At 40.4% G+C, this 21,103-nt stretch overlaps 1 protein-coding gene across 4 annotated transcripts in view; it reads right to left on the reverse strand.

The window, feature by feature from the left end:
* Positions 1-21,103, reverse strand: part of RXFP1 (relaxin family peptide receptor 1) — a 79,473-nt gene that overhangs the window by 19,281 nt on the left and 39,089 nt on the right. For 3 of the 4 annotated variants that reach the window (XM_054030287.1, XM_054030286.1, XM_054030285.1), the window contains 6 exons: positions 14,395-14,493; positions 9,830-9,935; positions 5,212-5,283; positions 3,270-3,341; positions 2,041-2,112; positions 1,100-1,171 (listed from right to left, as the gene is read on the reverse strand). In XM_054030287.1, coding sequence (XP_053886262.1) covers positions 1,100-1,171; positions 2,041-2,112; positions 3,270-3,341; positions 5,212-5,283; positions 9,830-9,935; positions 14,395-14,493 — 493 coding nt within the window. Of the gene's footprint in view, positions 1-1,099; positions 1,172-2,040; positions 2,113-3,269; positions 3,342-5,211; positions 5,284-9,829; positions 9,936-14,394; positions 14,494-21,103 lie in introns of those variants that run through there. The other variant, XM_054030288.1, reaches the window with a different exon arrangement.

Below are 21,103 nucleotides of genomic sequence, written 5' to 3' on the forward strand. Positions count from 1 at the left end.
GACTTTATGAGGCTGCTCCCGCTAACGTAAGTGCCTCACTATGTTGACTTAATAACACCACCTTCCCGAGCAGTGTAAAGTCACAATTGATGTAATAAGTTCAACACAGTAAGAGTGTAGACTCTGTGTTACTTATATCAACTGTTAATGGTCTCCAGCAGCTGTCCCATAATATCCCACACTCATCATTCTGGTCACCGTTGTGAACTCCATTGCCCAGGGGTCTGGTGACAGGAAGCCCTCCCTGTCCTTTAAAGCCCCACAAATTTTTGAAATTCCTTTTCCTGGTTGCCCGGCTTGCTAATCACACCTAGCAGCCCTCTATTGCAGAGTGTAACTTCCCAGCTGACCATGAGCCCTGTGCTTGCAATGCTCATGACAATAGTGCAGAGGTTTGCAGGCACTATGTTTCTGTCAGTGAGGAGGGATGCATGGGTTTGTGGGATTTTGAAAAGAAGGTGTGAAAATTATGGGATGCAGATGAAATTATGGAATGGAGAACACTGTATCGTGTAAAGTTGACACCATGATCCCAGTAATTGCTGTCTGACTTGTTTCAGTCCCCTCAGGCTTTGCAAAAACTTCCTAAAGACCCTGCACTCCATGGTGGCAATTTGCACAGTGGGATATCTACTCATGGTGCACTGCACTCTTCATCGATACAAGCACTCCTGGTAAGGATGCACACCGCTGACACAAGGAGCCAAGTGTGCACACACACAAGCAATGTAATAACTGCGGAAGCTGTATGCCAACGTAATTTAGGTCAACACAAATTTGTAGCATAGATATGGCCAAATGTAAAGAATTAAGTGCATCCTGATTGGTTTCCTATGTGTCTTTTGAAAAGCAAGGACATAGAGCTCACTTCTGGTCCTTCTGAGTTTAGTGGACTAATACAGGACTCATGTACTTTAGCATATAAAAAGACTGAAAAAGCTAGGTTTTGGAGGGGGATGGGGCTCAGTTCTCCCAAAATAAGCTCCATTACTGGAGAGAGTTGACAATACAGCTTGACAAACAAATCTTATAAACACACATTAGTTTTCGTCTATTCTCTTTTTTAAATATTGCATTTAATTCATATTTTAATACCTACAGGAGAATAAGTGAGTTGAGTCCATGAAATGTTAGTGGAGAGATCTGATTGATCTTGTTATTTTCAATTATCCTGTAAATCAGAACAAATAGTATATCAGACTGATAAAATAGTGGGGTCTGAAATGGACAGACACTACAAAAGATAACGTACCCTGAAGTGGCATTATTCAAATACCCATTCAAACTACATAAGAATATTGAATTAGCATACTGTGATATATTGAGGTAGAGTATTGAAGTTTCATCAAATGACATGGGAACTCCTTTTCCAATGCAGTTCACATGATTGTTTGAAAGATTGTTTTTAAACTTAAAAACAAGAGCAATTTTCTTGTCAATTTTTAAAACAATGTCATCAGAACTTTGACACTGTACAGAGAATTTCTTCAAAGTAGTAGTACATCAAAACATCCCTGAGACAATCCTGCAATTGAACACGCACAGTAAAAGTTTGTCAGTCATTCTTCATTACACAGACAGATATGTAATTAATGTCCTCAAATCTCAATGTTATTTTTTTCAAATCCCACTGCCAGAAGAAGCAGTAATATTGTCAGGATTTCATATTATGAATGTCATCTCCTCTGTGGGATGTGAAGCACCATATACAGGCAAAGGACTGTCCAAGAAATTCCATTCTGAAGTGCTCCATTTCTGTCATTTTGGAGTATCTGATTTATTTTATGTATTATTTTGTGTTAATCAGTTACTTATTTATAACTGTGTGTATTACTGAAAAATAAGCTACAACAGAGCCATTAAAGTTCTAGGGTTCAATTCTGCTTCCAAAGTCACTGGGAGTTTTTACATACTGGGAGTAGAAGGATTCCCTTAATTACCATGCTGTATACAAAGAAATAAAAAAAGATACAAATATTTCTTTGTGTTAACTTAACTATTTCTTGAGAAAATCTATCCAAAACTAAGAACAGTACGTACAGCCACTCAAGCTTATGCAGATCTTCAAAGACACCAGGCTTTAAAAAGGTTATCTTGTTGTGACTCAGATACCTGAAAAAAGATCAATAAAGATAAAAAACGATAGACTCTCTAATCAATGTTAGAGGAGTGAAGAAGAATTTTAAGATTTTCCTTTATTATTCCCAACAGTATTATTAAATTGCATCCTCAAGAGATTCCATTGTTAACAATAAAAACATTTATCTTTGTGTGACTGTGATCACATACTGACCCTTTGTCTCTTTCAGGACGCTAGTGTTTGCCATGGTAGCAGCCTGGCATTCTGATTAATGATATGGCTGCATGGATAGTGAAAGAACGGCCACTTGGAGCTTTTTGGCAGTGATCATCTAGAACATCTTCATCTTTTCTATTAGAAAACACAGTAGGCTCTAGCTACCCTCCCTGCATCAGAAGAATTTGGAGCCTGCTTCAGCTCCCACTGAAATGAATGGCAAAACTAAAATTGACTAAAATGGGAGCAAGTTCACAGGTCATAGGTCATTAGGCATAGGTTTTAGATACCGGAATAACTGGAAAAGACTGAAAAATAAAGAGTGGGGCTGCAAATTGTCTGGAGTAGTAGTAATAATAAATTATCATCCAAAATTAGGGTGAAAAAATACAAAGAATAAGGGTAATAACAGCTTTGGAATTTACCTTTTAAGTGATTTCAGTACACGGATTTATTTTTTTCTACGATCTCACTCACTGGCCAAAAGTATTTTTAAATTGGAAGAGTCATCTTTTGTAAAATCTGCTGCACAATAAGAAACAAGGGTCCTTTCCTTATGTAATTGCTTCTCTCCAGGAAAATAAGAGTTTTCAATTATCTCAAATTAAACATGGCAGCCCTACTGTTTTCATTCCTGGCTCTTAATTCCATAATGACTGGCTCCAGGATAGCTGGCATTTAAAATCACTGAGGTTTCCTCCTTTTCTTTCTGAAACAGCAAATTTTGGGAATAGGAACGGACTACAAGATCCATGAAATATTTTAAGGGTACTTTCCTGTCAAATAACCTTGCTACCACGTGTCCAAATCCTCTGAAGTTTTCAGTGAGAATAAGTGCTCAGTGAATTGGAGTTCAGAATTTGGGCCATTTCGGAATTATTTAAGGTCCACAATAACTGAGAGAGAAATGTATAGCTGTTTTCAAAAGTTGCCCCATTCCGCATTGCTTCAGCACTGCAATGGTAATACTTACAGTTTTGTCAGGTTGTATAATCCTTTGAAAGCATGTTCCGATACAGCTCTGATTTTATTATTCTGAAGAAACCTGAGAAGATATAATAATGACAACAATTCATTCTTTAAAAATGCAAATGCAAAAAGATCCCCAAACTTATCAACTAAATTTCAAACTAAGATACATATATTATTTAAAGGGATGCTGTCAAGACGGCTAGGTCTTAAAATTAAACTCTCACAACAGTTATTTCACATGACTGGCCTTATCTTAAAGATTTCAAAAAGCGTATTTACATTAAAAAATAACACATTACTGCAGTGATAATTCAAAATCAGCCAAAACAAACACCTGACTGGCTTTGCATTCATTATAAATGAACCAGTGCATGCATGCTGCCTCCTGATTTCATCCCTAATCCTGCAATCTGATCTGTGTAAGGAGGAGACATTTATGCCTGTGCAGAATCCTACTATAGTCAACAGGCTTGCGTGGGTGCAGGATCTGCCTCTGCAGATAAAACTACAGAACTGGTATAATGGAGTGCATGCAGTGGTTTGTTTATATTGATGTATATAGACAGTTGTGGGGTTGATGTCATTCTAATTAGGCCAGCAGCAAAGGTCAATTAAAACACTTTGCTGGAATTTCTATTTATAATATGGGACAATTGTGAAAGAGTTGCATTTTACGGTAATTTAATCAAAATGTATGATGAAACTTGCTGATTGTTGTTAACAAAGTATTATGCATACTTTCCCCCCCTTTTTTCTCCATCTCTTTTGCAATTAATGAACTGAGTTTCAAAATATTACATACAGAATCATTACTTTTGGGGATAAGATGTTAGACTTGTATTTGATTTTAAAAAGCATGCTTCCCTTCTCTATACAATATTTTATTTGTTGTAAAAAAAAATAAATGTTTTCAACAAAATCAAATAAAGGATTCAATCCTGCTCCTGTTGAAATCAATGGGAGATTGGACATTGACTGCAAAAGAAACAGGATTGGCTCCGAAAAGGTCTTATCAATTTGTGAGAGATGAAGAGATCCCTTAGCAAACCCACACTTGTGAATCAGAAGTAAATGAAAGGAATTAAATTCTGTAAGCAAATGTTTCATGTATACATTTCCTTTAATGAAACAAGTCACTTTGTTTACAGAACTTTTTTAGTTTGAGATCTAAATTGTACTTAAGTTTGTGAACACAAGATGGTGCTGCACAACCTCAGAATTCAAGTTAGAATCCAAGAATATTCGAAGAAAAATATTACATGTCTTGAGCTGGCAACAATGATAAGTGGTCCTATGCTTTCACACTTTATTTCTCAATTGTTCCTTATTTTTCATGATTCACCCTCATAAAAGGACTGGGATTTTTTAAAACAATGAAATGTATACAGAACACCTATAGTAATATACAAGAAATAATTCAATCAAAAGGTTTTGGTTGTGATATAAACCATTTTGTGGTAGTAGTCACCAGGTAGTAGTCATCACCAAAAGGCTCAGAAATGTGATTCATAAAAAAAAAAAAAAAGTTCTCAAAGACACGAATGAGTCTTTTCATGACAAGGAATGTCTTTTACTTTGCAAACTTTCAGAATATTGAATGAAACTCTATCAGTTTTCTTTCATTTCTTCTGATAGAATTGCTGTCTATTATAAATTTAATTTCCTTAAGATGCGATAGATGTTAAGATCCACATTATTATTAGTTTTCTAATGTACAAAAAAAATGATAAAAATGTAATGTTCAGAAAGTTTAGGCTGCAACAAAGGGATGGAAGCCACATCAGGCTATTTGAACAAAAATAACTTGCATGATTGAAAATTTCAGCTAAAGGTAAGAAACAGTAGATTTTTTTTAGTATAATCAGAGTTTTGTCACTAAGCCATAAAATTGCCTTATCACAGTTTGCTCTTATTTAAGATTTTAGGTTAAAATGATTCCTTACAGATTTTTAAGGTCCTGGTACTTCTTGAAACTATCAGCAGAAAGCTTTCTTAACTGATTCCGTTTAAGGGACCTGGAAAAAAAAATTATTCTGTAAATACACTAAGTAGGCCAAATTTATCCCCAGTATAACTCTGCTAACTTCATTTTGAGCTAATGAATTTGCACCATGTTTTAGTTGGCAGAAATTTCTATAATAAGTTAAATATTTCCAGTAAGGTTACCCTATATGCCAGTACGTGTGTGTTTTGAAAACTAAATGGAGAAGGGATTTTTTTTGTTGTATACCCTCCTCTCCTGCCTCTGCATCATATTAGATCACTGGAATCCATTTATGTCAAAGGAGTTAAACCAGGGATGGGTTTGGAAGGGGAAGGGATTGTTTAGAAGGGGGAGGGGGTGTCACTTATCTTACATTTCTGGGCAGGATTTTGGTTTGATTTTTATAAGCACTGTTCCCCCAAGCCCTTTCTATATATAAACTCATAGCAGCTGCACATTATGCAGCGGTTGAAAGATGCAATTCAAGTGGCAAAGCTAATCTTACTGAAAGAGCTTAAGGGTATGTCTACACTGGAGCGGGAGGGTGTAATTTCCAGCTTGAGGAGACATAGCACGGACTCTGATCAAGCTAGTATGCTAAAAACAGAAGCGTAGCTGCAGCAGCACAAGTAGTGGGAGGGGCTAGCAGCCTGAATGCAAATCTGGTGCCTCAGAGGGGTACGTATTCAGGTGGTTATGCCCTCCTGCTGCTTGCGCCACCGCGGTTACACTTCTAGTTTTAGCATGCTAGCTCCATCATAGCTGGTGTGGATATATCTCTAGCTGAAAATCACACTTTCCAGCTCCGAGGTAGACATACCCTAACAATATAAGCCCTGTAGACCCAGGAATGAGAACTGCGTAGTGGATCAAGAATCTTTCATAGGGCAATACATAAAATTACAAGTAGAGCTCTTGGATCAGCATTGTAGGATAGGTTTCAGAGTGGTAGCCGTGTTAGTCTGTATCAGCAAAAAGAACAAGGAGCACTTGTGGCACCTTAGAGACTAACAAATTTATTTGGGCATAAGCTTTCATGGGCTAAAACCTACTTCATTGGATGCATGTAGTGGAAAATACAGTAGGAAGATATATATACACAGAGAACATGACAAAAATGGGTGTTGCCATACCAACTCTAATGAGACTAATCAATTAAGGTGGGCTATTATCAGCAGGAGAAAAAAACTTTTGTAGTGATAATCAGGATGGCCCATTTCAAACGGTTGACAAGAAGGTGTGAGTAACAGTAGGGGAAAAATAGCATGGGAAAATAGTTTTTACTTTGTGTAATGACCCATCCACTCCTAGTCTTTATTCAAGCCTAATTTAATGGTGTCCAGTTTGCAAATTAGTTCCAGTTCATTGTAGGATAGTATTTTTCCCTCTCAGAGGGGAGGTAGTCTTTTCAGCCTTGAGAACTCTTCAGTGTTCCCTTCACTTTCACTCACATTCTCACTCACGTTCTCACATAACAGCTGCTATCCTTCTGGCCAAAGACGACTAGAAGGGACTCACTTTGGGTCCTGGTCATCGCTGCTCCTTAAATCAGTTTGAAGGGTGGCTGTTTTATGACATGAGGCACTTGGAGCTAAATTTGTCACCATTGCAGCACTCTGGCCTAGGGAGCAAGAGACTGGGACTGGGAGGGATAGCTCAGTGGTTTGAGCATTGGCTTATTAAACCTAGGGTTGTGAGTTCAATTCTTGAAGGGACCATTTAGGAATCTGGGGCCAAAATCTATCTGGGGATTGGTCCTGCTTTGAGCAGGGGGGGTTGGACTAGATGACCTTCTAAGGTCCATTCCAACTCTGATATTCTATGATTTGGCCCAAGTCTCTTGTATTACAGAAGACAATAATCAACAGCTGGGAATCACAGGGTGAAGCCATTTTAATTACAGAGATAATGAAAACCTCTCTATGTCTCTGCTTGAGCTCTGAGAACTCATTTTTTTCACCTACTTTAAACCTCTCTCAATGATGCATATCATAGCCATTGTCCTTCCAGTTTAAGATTTGTCTGGATTCCCTTCACAGCTCACTAATGCAGCACTCCTTAACCAGCAGGGAGGGTTACTGTTAAATGATGTGAAACAATCCATTTCTTTGGGGTTGAGTGAGCTGTCTCCACAGGCACACTCACTCTCTGCTGACCTCATGAATAAGGGATAAGAACTAATAAAAACTGTGTCTCTAGCACCAAAGGCCCCGCTAGCCTGGCCTTCATGCTGGTTTTTAAACTGAAAAATTAGCAGGCACAGTATTTCCTTCAAGATGTGAATGAAACTTCCACATATAAAGACAGAATTTAAAACTGTCTAGAAGAAGAGTTGGCTCTGGGATTACCTGATTATGGATTGTCATTAGTTTGTAACAAAATTTGAGGGCTGGGACAGCTTGTTAAAATAAAGTGATAATTCTATGACTTCTGTTCAGGAGTAAATTGCAGGGCAATGTCTTACAGCATTAGATTGATCAGAATGTGCAGGCAAATGAACAGCAGATACACGGGATGGATTTAAGCAGCAGGCTACAACTTTATTAATTTAACACTGGGGAGGGATGATATGTGGCCGCCCCTCATTCTGATGTAACACACTTCCAGTGTGGAGCTACAGGGCTCCCACCAAATAACTTATAGCTCAGGGTATACATGCCCAGCACTACCTTTAGGACTCAATTTGCTTCTGGATCCTCTCTGCCTCCCCCTGCGTGAAGGGCGAACAGAGGTTAGTAAGGACAGACCTCAATCTACAAAGACTTCAGGTCTCCCTTATTACTTTAGGCACAAGGTCCACCAGTGACATTCCAGGTCTCATTTACCTCTGGGAGCTGGTCCTTTATCCGCACTGGACACTGGCTGCAAGTTGTGATGAGCTAAGTGCTATCTTCTTAATGTTAAACTTCCAAGTCCTACTGCTTGACCCAGCTGTGCCTCCATGGGTACGTCTACACAGCCAGCGGCAGCCCATGGCAGCAAGCCTCCGGTCCAGGTTGACAGACTTGGACTCATGCTACCACACTAAAAACAGCTGTACAGACAGCACTTTGAAGTTGCAACTCAGGCTCTGAAGCCCACCCCCTTCCCTAGGCTTCAGAGTCTGAGCTGCAACTCAAGTTGCAACATCTAGACAGCTACTATTAGTGCTGTAGGGTGAGCCTCGCAAGACTGAGTCTGTTAACCTGGGCTCAGAGGCTCACTGCAATGGGCTGTGTAGACATACTCTAAAATGCCATGAGGAAAGTGAAAAAAACCACCAGACCCCTACCTGTTTGGTCCAATGGGAAAAATTCCTTCCTGTTACCAAAATGGGCTAAGGGGAGGGACAGCCATTTGGTTCTTACACAGCCCCCCTGCCCCCAATGTATTTAAATTCTCCAACTAGCAGGAGCAACAGGATTATGAAAAGCCTTGAAGAATTTAAATAGATTGGTAAAGGAGCAAGAGCCACATGGCTAGACTTATCCCCCAGCCCCAGCCAATGGGAAGGCAGCGGACCTGAGGAACCCTGCTTGCTGCCACGCATGCACTCTCGCATCCCCCATACCCAACCTTTTGGGCACCATGTTATGTCACCTGCAGTCCATTCAAGATCGATCCCCAGTTGACTACATATGGCGGAGCATAGTAAAAGCATGTGAAATGGTCTGAATTTGTCAGACAGGAAACTGTTGCTTGGCTGTCTGCACCTGCTCTCAATCTAATTAATGACAGGCCCAGAGCTGCAGAACCACAGAGTCTGACTTGGTGTCCACACCCTGTTGACAAATGGCAGCATAGCAAACCCAAGAGTTCAAAAATCAGAAGATAAATCTCATAGGTTTGAGTTTATTTCTAACCTGAAATACACACAAAACCTACCCCCCAGAGCATATGCCTCTGTGCCCCACATGTCCAGTAAAGGCACCACTGCAAGTAGTTTAATGTCCTGAAAATAGCAAGAAACTTTACAGAAAAATTCCTCAGGTGGGGATGTTTGATGCTGCATTTTGTTTGCCAAGTGGGAAGCACAGCTTCAGACTTGTGTGTGTAAGCCAGGACCAATGGTCAGGCCACCCTACAGATCTCTCTCAAATCTTAAATCTTGCTGTACTGACTTCTTATCATGAGATAGTGAGCAAAATCCCTACCTGTAGGCCCCTATTCATACAGGTATTTCCCTGAATTTCAGGTTATTGGTATAAGTAAAGGCTACTACAGGAGTAAGGGTTTCAGGATGAGGTCCTGAGCATATGTGATTCACAGAGTTATTTCTCTTGCAGTGTTTCTTGATGCTGGTGAAATTGTACTCATTTGAGGCATTATTGCAAACAACTGCTGACTGCAGACTCACTATATCTCACACTTTGAACTGTGTTTTAATTTCTTTTTTCTTATTTTATGCAGGGGTAATCTGTGTTTAAAAGCGTTTTACTACAAGGCTTGTCAACACAGAATGATACTGTACTTTCAGTTTACACCAGTTTCAGTTAAACCAAGTGGCTATAATTATAAGGGTATAATTATGAGATGGTCTGCACAGTTGATATTCAGCATTGTTCAGTTCAAGAAGCTGCTTGTTCTGCTCTACTTACATCAGAGTTACATTTGAAGAGACTGAAGGGACAGCGCGTAAATTGGCACCTTCACAGTCAAGCTCTAGCCCTCGGCACAGACATTCTGCTGGCACAGAATCAACCACTGAATGAAGAGAAGATAGCAGTCACGGCAGAAGGTAGGTGATGGGATGGGGAGAAAAGAGATGGGTAGAAAAATGGTTAATGGATAATGCTTTGTTTTAAGGTTCTCAAATATGCCTTTAATTTAGATCTAGTAACACAGTGACTAATATAAATACAGATAATTAAAAGATTGGTATTGACTCCTGAGTCCAATACAATAGCAGCACATTTAGGACACAACTTTGAGCTTGATATTGTGATCATGGCCTGATATGGTGGGGAGGATGTTTTATCTGTTTTAGGTCCTATTTCTGTGAAATCCCAAGTCCATGATTTCCTAGACTCCCCACCATCTTATTTAGTCTGTATCACATTATCTGGGCTAAACTGTACAGAGTTCTGTGCAGGTGTGCAAGGGGCTAAGAATGGGTCCAAGAACATTTCTTATCACTTTATTACTCACCCTGAGCCTTGCCTGGGCATAATCTCAGTTTCTGTGCTTTGACCTAGCACCTCCAGCAGTGCTAGCTAAGGCTAGGACAGAGAGAAGGCAGGTCTATGACCCCAGATCTGCACTGGCCAATGAAGAGCATGCTGTTGGCTTTTAAGAGCATGGGGGAGATTTTCAAAGGCACAAATTGCTAGTAGGTGTCCAACTCTCACTGAAAGTAAATGAGGGTTGGACACCTAATTGCCACTTAGAAAATCTCCCCTGATAGCAGCAAGCACACTCCCCCTCACTCCCAGAGATAGTGTCTGACTCCAGCGCAATGCCGGGACCTCTTGTTGGTGTGGTGTTGCCCTCTGCCCCCTCCAAAGTGCTGTGAAACCTTAGCGGTTTTTACTTTTTTTTCTGATGTCTGTATAATTTGAGATAAACAATATTAGTAAAAACATGTCTTTTTAATAACACATTCAATAGAGGAACCCAAGAAGAAGAAAATGAGGTGGAGCCTCAAAAATTGTAGCCAATGATTAACTCAGGAGCAGGATGAAAAATAACAATTGTCCTCTGGGCTGACTTCATTTGTTTCCATAAGCCGTGTGCAGTGCTGAGATGGTGGTATGGAGTTTAGAAATAGTTCTAAATTGCTAGTTAGATAATTTGTAGTTGCAAGTAACAGAACTTTGATATCTGCCTGATATGCAAATGCAAACAGGTTTTGTGACCAAAAGCAGATTGTGGTACATGAAGGACCAAAATGTCGGTGGTTGTACTAGTAGGTGTTGGCCCATGTGCAAAAAAAAGCGCACCATTGCATGCACATATTAAAGCATGAACTACATGTAACTACATGCATGAACAAGCATTTAAATATCTAAATATCCACTTGTGTACATAAATTTAGTAATTGTGTACATAAATACAGACAGGATTGTGCACACATTGTACTTGCAGCATGTATATTTTAAAAAATATTGACTCAAAAAATTCTATCATTTGCTCTAATAAATGATTGCACACAATCACAAGATGGGTTAGCTTACCCATGGTGTTAGGTTTAATGGCACACTATTGTAGCATGTAATGGAAAGCACGGGATGTATAAAGAAGAACAAAAACATACATTTTGAGAAGATTTAGCAAACTTACAGAATAGACAGCAGATTTTTTTTCTATATTTTAAATTTCACATAAATGGCTACATTTTGAAAAATGTAGGCTTAAGGGTCAGGCCCAAAAATGCAAGCACGTGATTTGTGCTGCAGAATTGTGATTTCAAGGACCAGTTTGACAATTGCACATGCCATTGTCTGATTTACATGCAACTGTGCTCTCACAGAGAGATTTCCCTTTTAAATGTTGGCCCCAAACAATGAGATTAATATAGTCCCGCACAAGAATGGCCAAACCTTTCAATTTTTTTCCAGCTCAGACACAAAGGGCTTGTCTACACTTGAAACTGGTACAGTGGCACAGCTGCCGCCCTGCAGCTGCACCACTGTAGTGTTTCAGTGTAGACACTTCCTAGTCTGATGGGAGGTGTTCTCCCATCAGTGTAGGTCAGCGGTGGGCAACCTGCGGCCTGTCAGGATAATACACTGGCAGGCCGCCAGACAGTTGTTTACATTTGCACGGCCTCCTGCTGCTCCTGGTGGCTGCGGTTCACCGTTCCCGGTCAATGGGAGCTGCGGGCCACAGGTTGCCCACCACTGGTGTAGGTAATCAACCTCTCCGAGAGGCAGTAGGTAGGTCGATGGAAGAATTCTTCTGTCAACCAGAGCTGTCTACATTGGGGGGTTAAGTCAGCATAACTACGTCACTCAGAGGTGTCGGTTTTTCACACCCCTGAATGATGTAGCTGGGTCAACCTAACTTTTGAGCGTAGACCTGGCCTAACTTAGTGTTAAATTATCTGTGAACAAGAATTGTGAGCTTTTACTTGCAAATGAACAGACCAAATCTGAATCAAATGCGCATTTAGGAATCTTAATTTATCTTTACTCAATCTTTCTACAGCATATTTCACATCTGGCTTTTCAATTAAGTCAGTTTGCACAAAACCACGTTTTGATTAAATGAAACAAAAACTGACAGGCAGTACCAAGATGCTTTTTCCTTTTAGTACCTGTAGTTTGTACCGTCATCTATTCGTTGCACAGTTACAACCCTGATAATTTCTCTTTGTTTTGTTATATTCTTCTATAACTGTTAGCATTTTCAAAGGATAAGATATTAGGAGTAGTGATTACTGCAGTGAGGGAAGGCGATCAAGCCTCTTGGCGCAGGAATTGAATTGTACAGTTCAGAGCCACTCAATAATAGATCTTTTATTTTTCAACAGTTTCCAGTGTGGAAAAAGTTAATCAAATTTTTTTTTGACAGAGTACTTGTGAAAAAAAAAATCATATCTGCTCCTCTTCATTCCCCATGGTGTGAAGCTACCTGCTATACCTCCTTCTGTGGCTGTGATACAAAACTCAATTATTGTGTCTTCTCTTAATCCTAGCTCTGCACAGAGCAGATAGTGAGGAATGAGCCTATCTCAGGGATGGGCAAACTTTTTGGCCTGAGGGCCACATCAGGTTTTGTAAATTGTATGGAGGGCCGGTTAGGGGAGGGAGTCATGGCCCGGCCCCCACCTCCTATCTGCCCCCCCGGGACTCCTGCTCCATCCAACCCCCCCCGTTCCCTGACAGCCCCTCTGGGACCCCTGCCCCATCCCCACAACCCCGCCCCATCCAATCCCTCCTCTCATTCCTGATGGCCTCCCTGGGACCCCTGCCCCATCCAACGACCCCTTCTCCTTGTTCCCTGACTGCCCCCTGCCCCTATTCAGCCCTCTGTTTCCCCCGCAACCACCATCCACACCCCCGCCCCCTGACCACCACCCCGAACTCCCCTGCCCTCTATCCAACCCCCCCCACTCCCTGCCCCCTTAGCGCGCTGCCAGGGGTACCGGTGGCTGGCGGCGTTGCAGCTGCGCTGCCACTGCCGCCACCACACAGCACAGAGCACCGAGTCGGGTTGGGCTCTGCAGCTGCGCTGCCCCAGGAGCTCACAGCCCCACCCCCCAGAGCATTGCGGCCGGCAGTGGAGCGAGCAAGTTGAGGCTGCGAGCGAGGGGGGAACAGTGGGGGAGGGGCTGGGGTGAACCTTCTGGTCCAGGAGCTTGGGGACCGGGCAGAAGGGTCCTGTGGGCTGGATGTGGCCCGCGGGCCCTAGTTTTCCCACACCTGGCCTATCTAATACAATATGACCCCACTGGCAAGAATGATGGGCAATATACTACCTCAGTTTATTGAATGTAACTCCCACTGAAGTCACTAAGGATTTAGTGCAGAATGTGGTATGATAATACAGTAGCAGGACCTCTTGCAATTGGCTGATTTCATCTGTTACTGAAATTATCACAAGAAAACGATAGGTACAACCCAAAAGACCTGATCTAAAAACTCCCAAATTTGAATTTGTTCAAAATCTGGATCCGATTTTTCCATTTTGGTGCCATATTTACTAATAATACTTCATAGCAAATTGCTAATCAAAATTATATTAGGAACCTGTATCTGTCTCTTCTTGCTCTCTGCAGTATCTGAATGGCTTACAAATTTTAAAAGAAGCATGTAGGATCTGGGTTTCTCCCTCTCCCAGAAGGAGGGGATTTTTTAAAATTGTAGGAAAGCTAGGCTGAGATTTTTTTTTTTTAACATTTTGTTCTGAAAGATGTGGGGTTCAAGTAATTCCACTTTGTGCGTCTCTCTAAGAATATATATTGCCTTCATAATTGGTGTATCTGTGATATTTCTAATAGAGGAATTAAATCTTTTTCAGAGAGCAACTTCACTGTAGCCTGAAAGTCACTATTAATGGACTTAAAATTTGCATAAATGCATCAAAACTATATGAGATATTCAATCTATTTCACTATAAATGGAATGACATTGCATCTGAATATGTTGTAAGAAGATTTCCCAGAGAAAAGTATGTTGCACTCACTGTAATAATCACATGAATAACTCCTGTTAGTACTTACAGCACTCCGATGTCTTTACCTCAAAAGCATGCGAGGAAGTCATTTCATTGTATTTTGCAAAATACTTATCAAATTGTTGAGACCATCCATTGTTGTCTCCTAATGAGAAATCAGAGAAGGCATGTTATATCAAAACAAAAACAAAACAAACAAAAAAACCTTCAAAACATTTCCCACAGGTATGATAGATAACAGGAGCTTCATCAAATTTGGTTGCACAATCCTTTGCGCGCACACACACACACATACACTTTCTAATTTGGTGTGACTGTTGTGACAAAGAAAAAAAAAGGCGTAAAACCCCAATTTTCCCTCAAGCAAAGCTAATCATATAACAGAATCCTAAAAATGAGAGGTAAAAAGAGACCTATGAGGTCATCTGTTCTTCTTTCTGTCAGTGCAGGCTTATCCCCCCACAGTATATTCTCAAGTGCTTTGTCCAGTTTAGTTTCAACGACTCATATGATGGGACTTCCACAATTTTTCTTGGAAGACTGTTCCACACGGTAATAGACAGCGTTGTGAGGAAATGTTTCCTGATATCCAGCCTTAATTTCTCTTTGCTCAGTGTCTAGGTCAAGGTTATATGTGCAGTACTTTTGGGGACAAGTTTTGTGACATATTCACACCAACAAGCATAACCTAAGTTCACCATACAATTTAAAGCAGCATTCAACACCACAGTCTGAAACTAGTTATTGTGCATACACTGCAGCAGCAGGTCAAGGACATAAAAGTGAAATAAAAGAGCAGCTCTTTGAACGTCTGCCAAACGATGCCACTAATTATCAAGATAGCAGCCACCAACTAGTGATTCAGAAATGTCAATGGTAATTTAAAGTGTTACTTGTAAATGCAACTATGTCTTCACTGTCAGAAACACCTGTGTTATGAGGTTTACAATGATTATGCTTAGCCAAATAATTGCAGTTTTATTCTAAGAGTCATGAATCTCCAGGAATGGACATTCTTCCTTCTGAATTTTATAATTTAGTGTATACTTGATATCATTTATTGTGTAAGCATTTATAATTAAGGGGCCATGGCCACATTTATTAGTTTGGTAACATTGAAAAAGGGAAAAGAAACCAGAGGTAAAATTTACTTACCTAGATGTAATTTTTTCTTCTCTGAAGTGAGCATCTGAGTTATTCCTCCTCATCTTTCAACCATGGAAGTGCCTTATTTTTAATTCCCCTCCCCCATCTTTCTAGCTTCACAATGCAGTGCCAACAGGTGGAGTTGTTCAGAAAACTGATTACTGGCCAAAAACGATGAATTCCATTTAATAAATTTTTTTGATGTTTTGACATGTTTCATTCCAACATAGAATGACATTTTAATTAAAAGGAGAGAGTGTGACCTCAAGATAGCCAATAGCTCAGTGATTAGGGTACTCACTTAGAATGTCGGGGACTCAGGGTCAACTCCCTTCTCTACTTGATTCAGACAGTGGAGTGCCCTAACCATTGGGATATAGAGTTAGTCTCTTTCTGGACTGATGAATGTTTATTTATTTATACAAAGTGAACAGCCTCAAATGGAAAGATTGAGAGAGAAACTAACTGTAGAGCCCAGAACTTAGGCCACTAAATTCAAGGCCCTGTTCCAAATCCAGGAGAGGAAGGACCCACATGAGTGTCCTAATAACTGAACTATTCTACAGTGGATTTTTTCATTTGCTCGTTTTGGCCAGAAATTCCATCCTGGACCTGAGAAACCTTCTGAACAAAAGTCTGGTGGAAACGGATACATTTCTGTGAAAAGTTTTTTTAATCCATATTTTCCGATGAAAGAATGTTTAGTCATAAAATTCCCAAGGAGCTCTCCTAATTACCTCTATAGTACCCTAGCAAACTGCCTGAGCTGAGAAAAACTATAAATTATGATTAATAAATATTAGTAAAGATTAGCCATCTCCATTAGCCAGGCTACCATTATGTTATATCCACTTATTCATTTATTATACAAAAAATGGCAAAAAAGACTTAAGGCAAAGCAAGACCTCACCATTGCTGCTGTTGGAGTCAGCCCTGGCTGCCATGTTTCACCTGGGTCTGGAGACCAAGTAGCCAGGGAATACTGGCTTGGAGATTTTGCAAAGCCAGCTCCTGCTGCTGAACTTCTACCCCAAATAGGACAATGCTAGCCTGCCACATTGCTGTAAAGCAGGCAAAGCAGTGTTCTATTGTGCACTTGGGCCACAATCAGGAGCTCTTTTGAACTTAACTGGGCTTGCTACATGACTACATTTTCTCTTCAAATCCCATTTTCCTGCAGACAACTGTTCTCAAAAATCTTCTGTATACCAGGGGGACACCAAGAAGAGGGAGAATAATAATAAATGAATAAATATTAACAATAAAAACAAGGGGAAGGGCTCTTGCCTTGAGTCAGAGAAAGAAAAGACCTACAGGAATCTCCTGCCACTTCAAGCAGAAGTGAAATACTGGCAAGTTAGAGAGGCACTCAGGTCTCTGAACAGCTTCACTGACTGGCACTGCACTGTTAAGCTAGGAAAAGAGTTAAAAAATTAAAATGTTTCCATGCTTGGAAAACGAGGAATAACCCAGTTATAATAGATCACAGAGCACCAGGGAGAAATGCCAGGCACCATTTCATTTTAGGATGTGGCTTACAAGTGGATTGAAGTGTTGGCTAGCTGCATGACTTTTATAAATATTAATAAACTTATAGGTGAGGATAAGACTGGCTTCTTCCATGGTCGGTAGAGGTTAGTGATCATTATGTGTTATAAATGTTTCCTGGGCCACCAGGGGTGCTCCATGATATTTCTCTCAATGTAGGGACAGGCTTTTGGGAGTAGGTGCTGTGTGGGGATTTATGTTGTGGTTCAGAGGACTGTGGATGGGGGGATGCATTTTTTCAGATCAGGATATAACCACCATTAGGTGATAATGGCTAGTGGCCTTTTACCTGAATGATTTACGTTGCGCTAGAAGATCAGACAGGACTATCTGTTGAACCTTATTTGTAATCACCCCTAAGCACTTGGTTGCCAAACTGAGCATTGACTGGATAAGAAGCAGAAAAACATCACTGGCAAGATTTTCCAAAGGGTTCCACATCCAATCCGACCACTTCTGAAGGTGCCTGAAGAGGAGCAGAGCTCTTTTGAAAATCTGTCTCTAGGAGGCCATAATTCCTGTCCCCTAATTAAGGTTGTAGTGAGGCTTCCCTTATTACTACTATATTTTAGCCCATTCCTCTAAATGGAGAGACTCCATTGACTTTTATTTGCAAGATCAGGGTCTTAAATGAGGGTGGTTGAGCCTACTATACAGGACTGGAATCTGCTGCTATTAGTGGACTGTATTTTTACCCAGAGAAGGGATAATTGAGATGGAGATGAAAAGGATCTTTTTGTAGATGATTTTAAAGAGGTATGTCAATTTTGCATATTTCTGGTGCACTGTCACAGGCATGGTGCCCTGCAGCACACCTGCATCAGCTTCTTCTTACCAGGGTTTTCTACCTCTTCCAGGGATTCATGTGACTCAGCTGAGAGTGACCTCTGGATAGGTCACTCTCAGCCTTCAATCCTTTTCTGGGGTAATAAAAGTCTAAACAAACAAAAGGTTCTTCCACCTCCCCCCTTGAGCTACTCTTAATCCTACCCTCTAGGCTCAGTTCTCAGCCCCTTCTATGCTTCCCTTAAGTCTCTCTGCCTTGGGATAGAGTGCTGACTCCAAGACAGCTTCCCTGCAGCCCCTCGCACACTCTCGGCCTCCCTCAGCTACCTTTTAGTCTTCTCTGCTCTGGGACAGAACTCTAACTCCCAGGCTGCTTTGCTCAACTGCACCACTTCTTCCAGACCCTACGCTCGGCATTTCCCCAGAGTCCAACTTGCTTCTTACATTTCCTCCTCTATACACTGTTCTCTGCCCTTTTATGAGGCCCAGTGTTCTTTCTCCCCCACCCCAGGCCATCACCTGCCCCCAATTAGTCCTGTCCCTTAAGCAGGCAGGCAGCTAGTTATGGCACAGATGGGGCTAATGGAAGAGGGCTAGCCCCAGGCCTCCTGGCACTTAAAGGGACTGGCCATCCTGTTATAAGCACAGTTGTACTAAGTAAACACTTTTCACTCTTTGGCTTCCTAAATACAGCAGTACCAGTAAAGGAACACTTGGTAAATGAACCAGTTAGTTGGATACTTTGAAATATTGTTGAAAACCATTTGTTCTGGTGTTAAAATATACAAACAACCCTAACTCCCTGCCCTCTTCTAAGCCAGCAAAGACATAGAGCCAGATTCCCAACTACATCGAGGAAGCTGTGTGCCTCTCTACTTTTTAAGGCCAAACAGGGAGATATGCTTTTATCCCATTTGACAGTGTTTGAGAAAATTTGCCAAATGGCAAGCAGCCAACTTTGGAGTGCGTATGTGTATGGAATGTTTATAGACAGTCAAAAGGCAGCCATGCATGAGTTTGGTGTAATAAAAGAGGAGGGATCCAGTCACAGATAAAAAGGAAGTCAGATGGGCTCCCATACATATTACTTTGCACTGGTACAGCCCTCATTTCCTAAGATTTCTGGTGTTAACTGATTAAAAATACTGGGCTTTTCTTATGGCTTTTCTGGTCCTGGTTTCCACTAGCAGTGAAGAGGCATGGAAACATTTAAAAACAAACAAATGAATAGGAAAAAGTTAGCCAAACTTTTCTGAACTTCAAACAATTGATCTGATTTAATTTGGTTCAAGTTTTGGAACAAAATGTGGGACAGCTTTTATTTTAGCCATACTGTTTTTCCCAATCATAGATACACACCCTGTGTAAATAACTATATTTAATAGAAGCACTAAGTCAGGTACAGCGTGGCAGAGATATAAATCACATGGTGGTCATTTAAAGTTTATGTTGTGGGAGACTGATCTTTTTACACACCATTAAGAAGAGGTTCTTCAAGCACTTTCAGAAATGATTAATTATAGTACTGGCCCACAGATTACAGACGCATCATTTTGGGGAGTCCAGTTCAGATGGCATAATTTTCCTGAGCCAATTCTAAAATAGGTTCTATTGGCTATACTTCTGGCAAAGCCAGATTTTGAGACAATGGCACACCAGCACATCTCCTATGATGTGGAATAAATGAAATGAGTAATTGACAATGTCTTACCTAGGAACACTGCAAATATCTATGGTCCATTAGATGGATTTACATTGTGTTGATTACCATTTATGTATTAGCGTCATAGAAGGTGAATACGGACACTAATCCTGACAAACTACAGATTTGAATAAATACATATGACAAATCCAAGAAAATATCTCCCAAATCCAAGAAAGTATCAACTAAAGATACACAATGAATTGTTTAGAATGGCGCTTACAACATGAATTCTGTATACAAGAATTCCTGCTCTTTGAACCATGGCCTGATAGGTATCTGTGCACAGACACTATACTTATTTTAAGGTGTCAGATACAGCGTACTGGCTCTTGCCGGTATGCCGTACCGGCTTACTTTCACCTCTGGCATGGTCCCTCATTCACAGGACTGTAAAGTCCAGGAGCATTCTAGTAGCAATTCAGGTAATCATAGAGGAATCACCTTGCATCACTTTCTCGCTCTCTCTTCCCTCTGCTTCCTCTAGGGAGTCATTTTAAATGTAACCCGAGTGCTTCTGTTTGTTTCAGTGGCCTGGAAACAAGTGGCGATGACACCATCATTTCAAGAGAAGAGAGTACACACTGCAAACAATCACCACCTAGCTGCCAAAAAACAGTGTTGCTGAATTACAAGGAAAATTGGCCAACAACCATATTTCTAAACACCGAGAAGATTGCTGTCCTCAATATAGTTCAGGCCACCCAATTAAGTATAATGACCCTGTTTATGAAGAAAGTATCATTTACATAGTTAAGTTGTGTTCTTTCTACAATTCTCTTATACAGCCCAATAAGTGGAGCACTAGCCAGATGAGTAACAGTAGGCACTATTTTCTTAATTCAATGTTCCATTCATAATGGAAAAGTCCAGTTTACCCAACTACCAGTTGCTTTGTATCTAAAGGTTAGGCACAGTATATACAGATTCTTGCATAAAAATAAAATGTTTTTAGAAAAAAGCTTATTTTTAATAAATAATAAATAATAATATCTTATATGTGTATCTATTAAAATGCCATCCTGAGGTGTTCTCAAGTGATTTACACATGTGTGTGTGTATATATCTATATCTATATATATATAGATATGTAGATATATACACACACAAAAACACACACACACACACCATATATACAGAAGTCACTTCAGCAACCATTTCTGAGCTGGAACACAACAACTATGTAACAGTGCAAAGAAACATTGTACAACAGCTTTAGACCTTGAGTGAAGAATAATACAGAGTTTTATTTAATTAAATTAAAGTTCAAGGAGAATGCAGGTAGGTGTTTATAAGAACTTGTAAACTGAAATAAGACAAGATGCTGGGTGTAACATTCCCACTCTTGAGAAAAGTGACATGAAAGCTTTCCTCAAGACAAGTGATCAGGGCCTTGGTTTTACATCTCACCTGGAAAAGAGCACCTCCAGGAGCACAATGCTCCCTATCACTGTCTTGGATACCTATTCAATACTGTCTTAGAAGAATGTCTCATAGAGAATAACAAACAGTACTTCTTGAAGACTCTAGATTTTCTCCACAAGTCTCCCAATTCACATAAGGAATGATCCCA

The sequence above is a fragment of the Malaclemys terrapin genome, chromosome 5 (genome assembly GCF_027887155.1).
Source record: "Malaclemys terrapin pileata isolate rMalTer1 chromosome 5, rMalTer1.hap1, whole genome shotgun sequence".
NCBI classification, from domain to species: domain Eukaryota; kingdom Metazoa; phylum Chordata; order Testudines; family Emydidae; genus Malaclemys; species Malaclemys terrapin.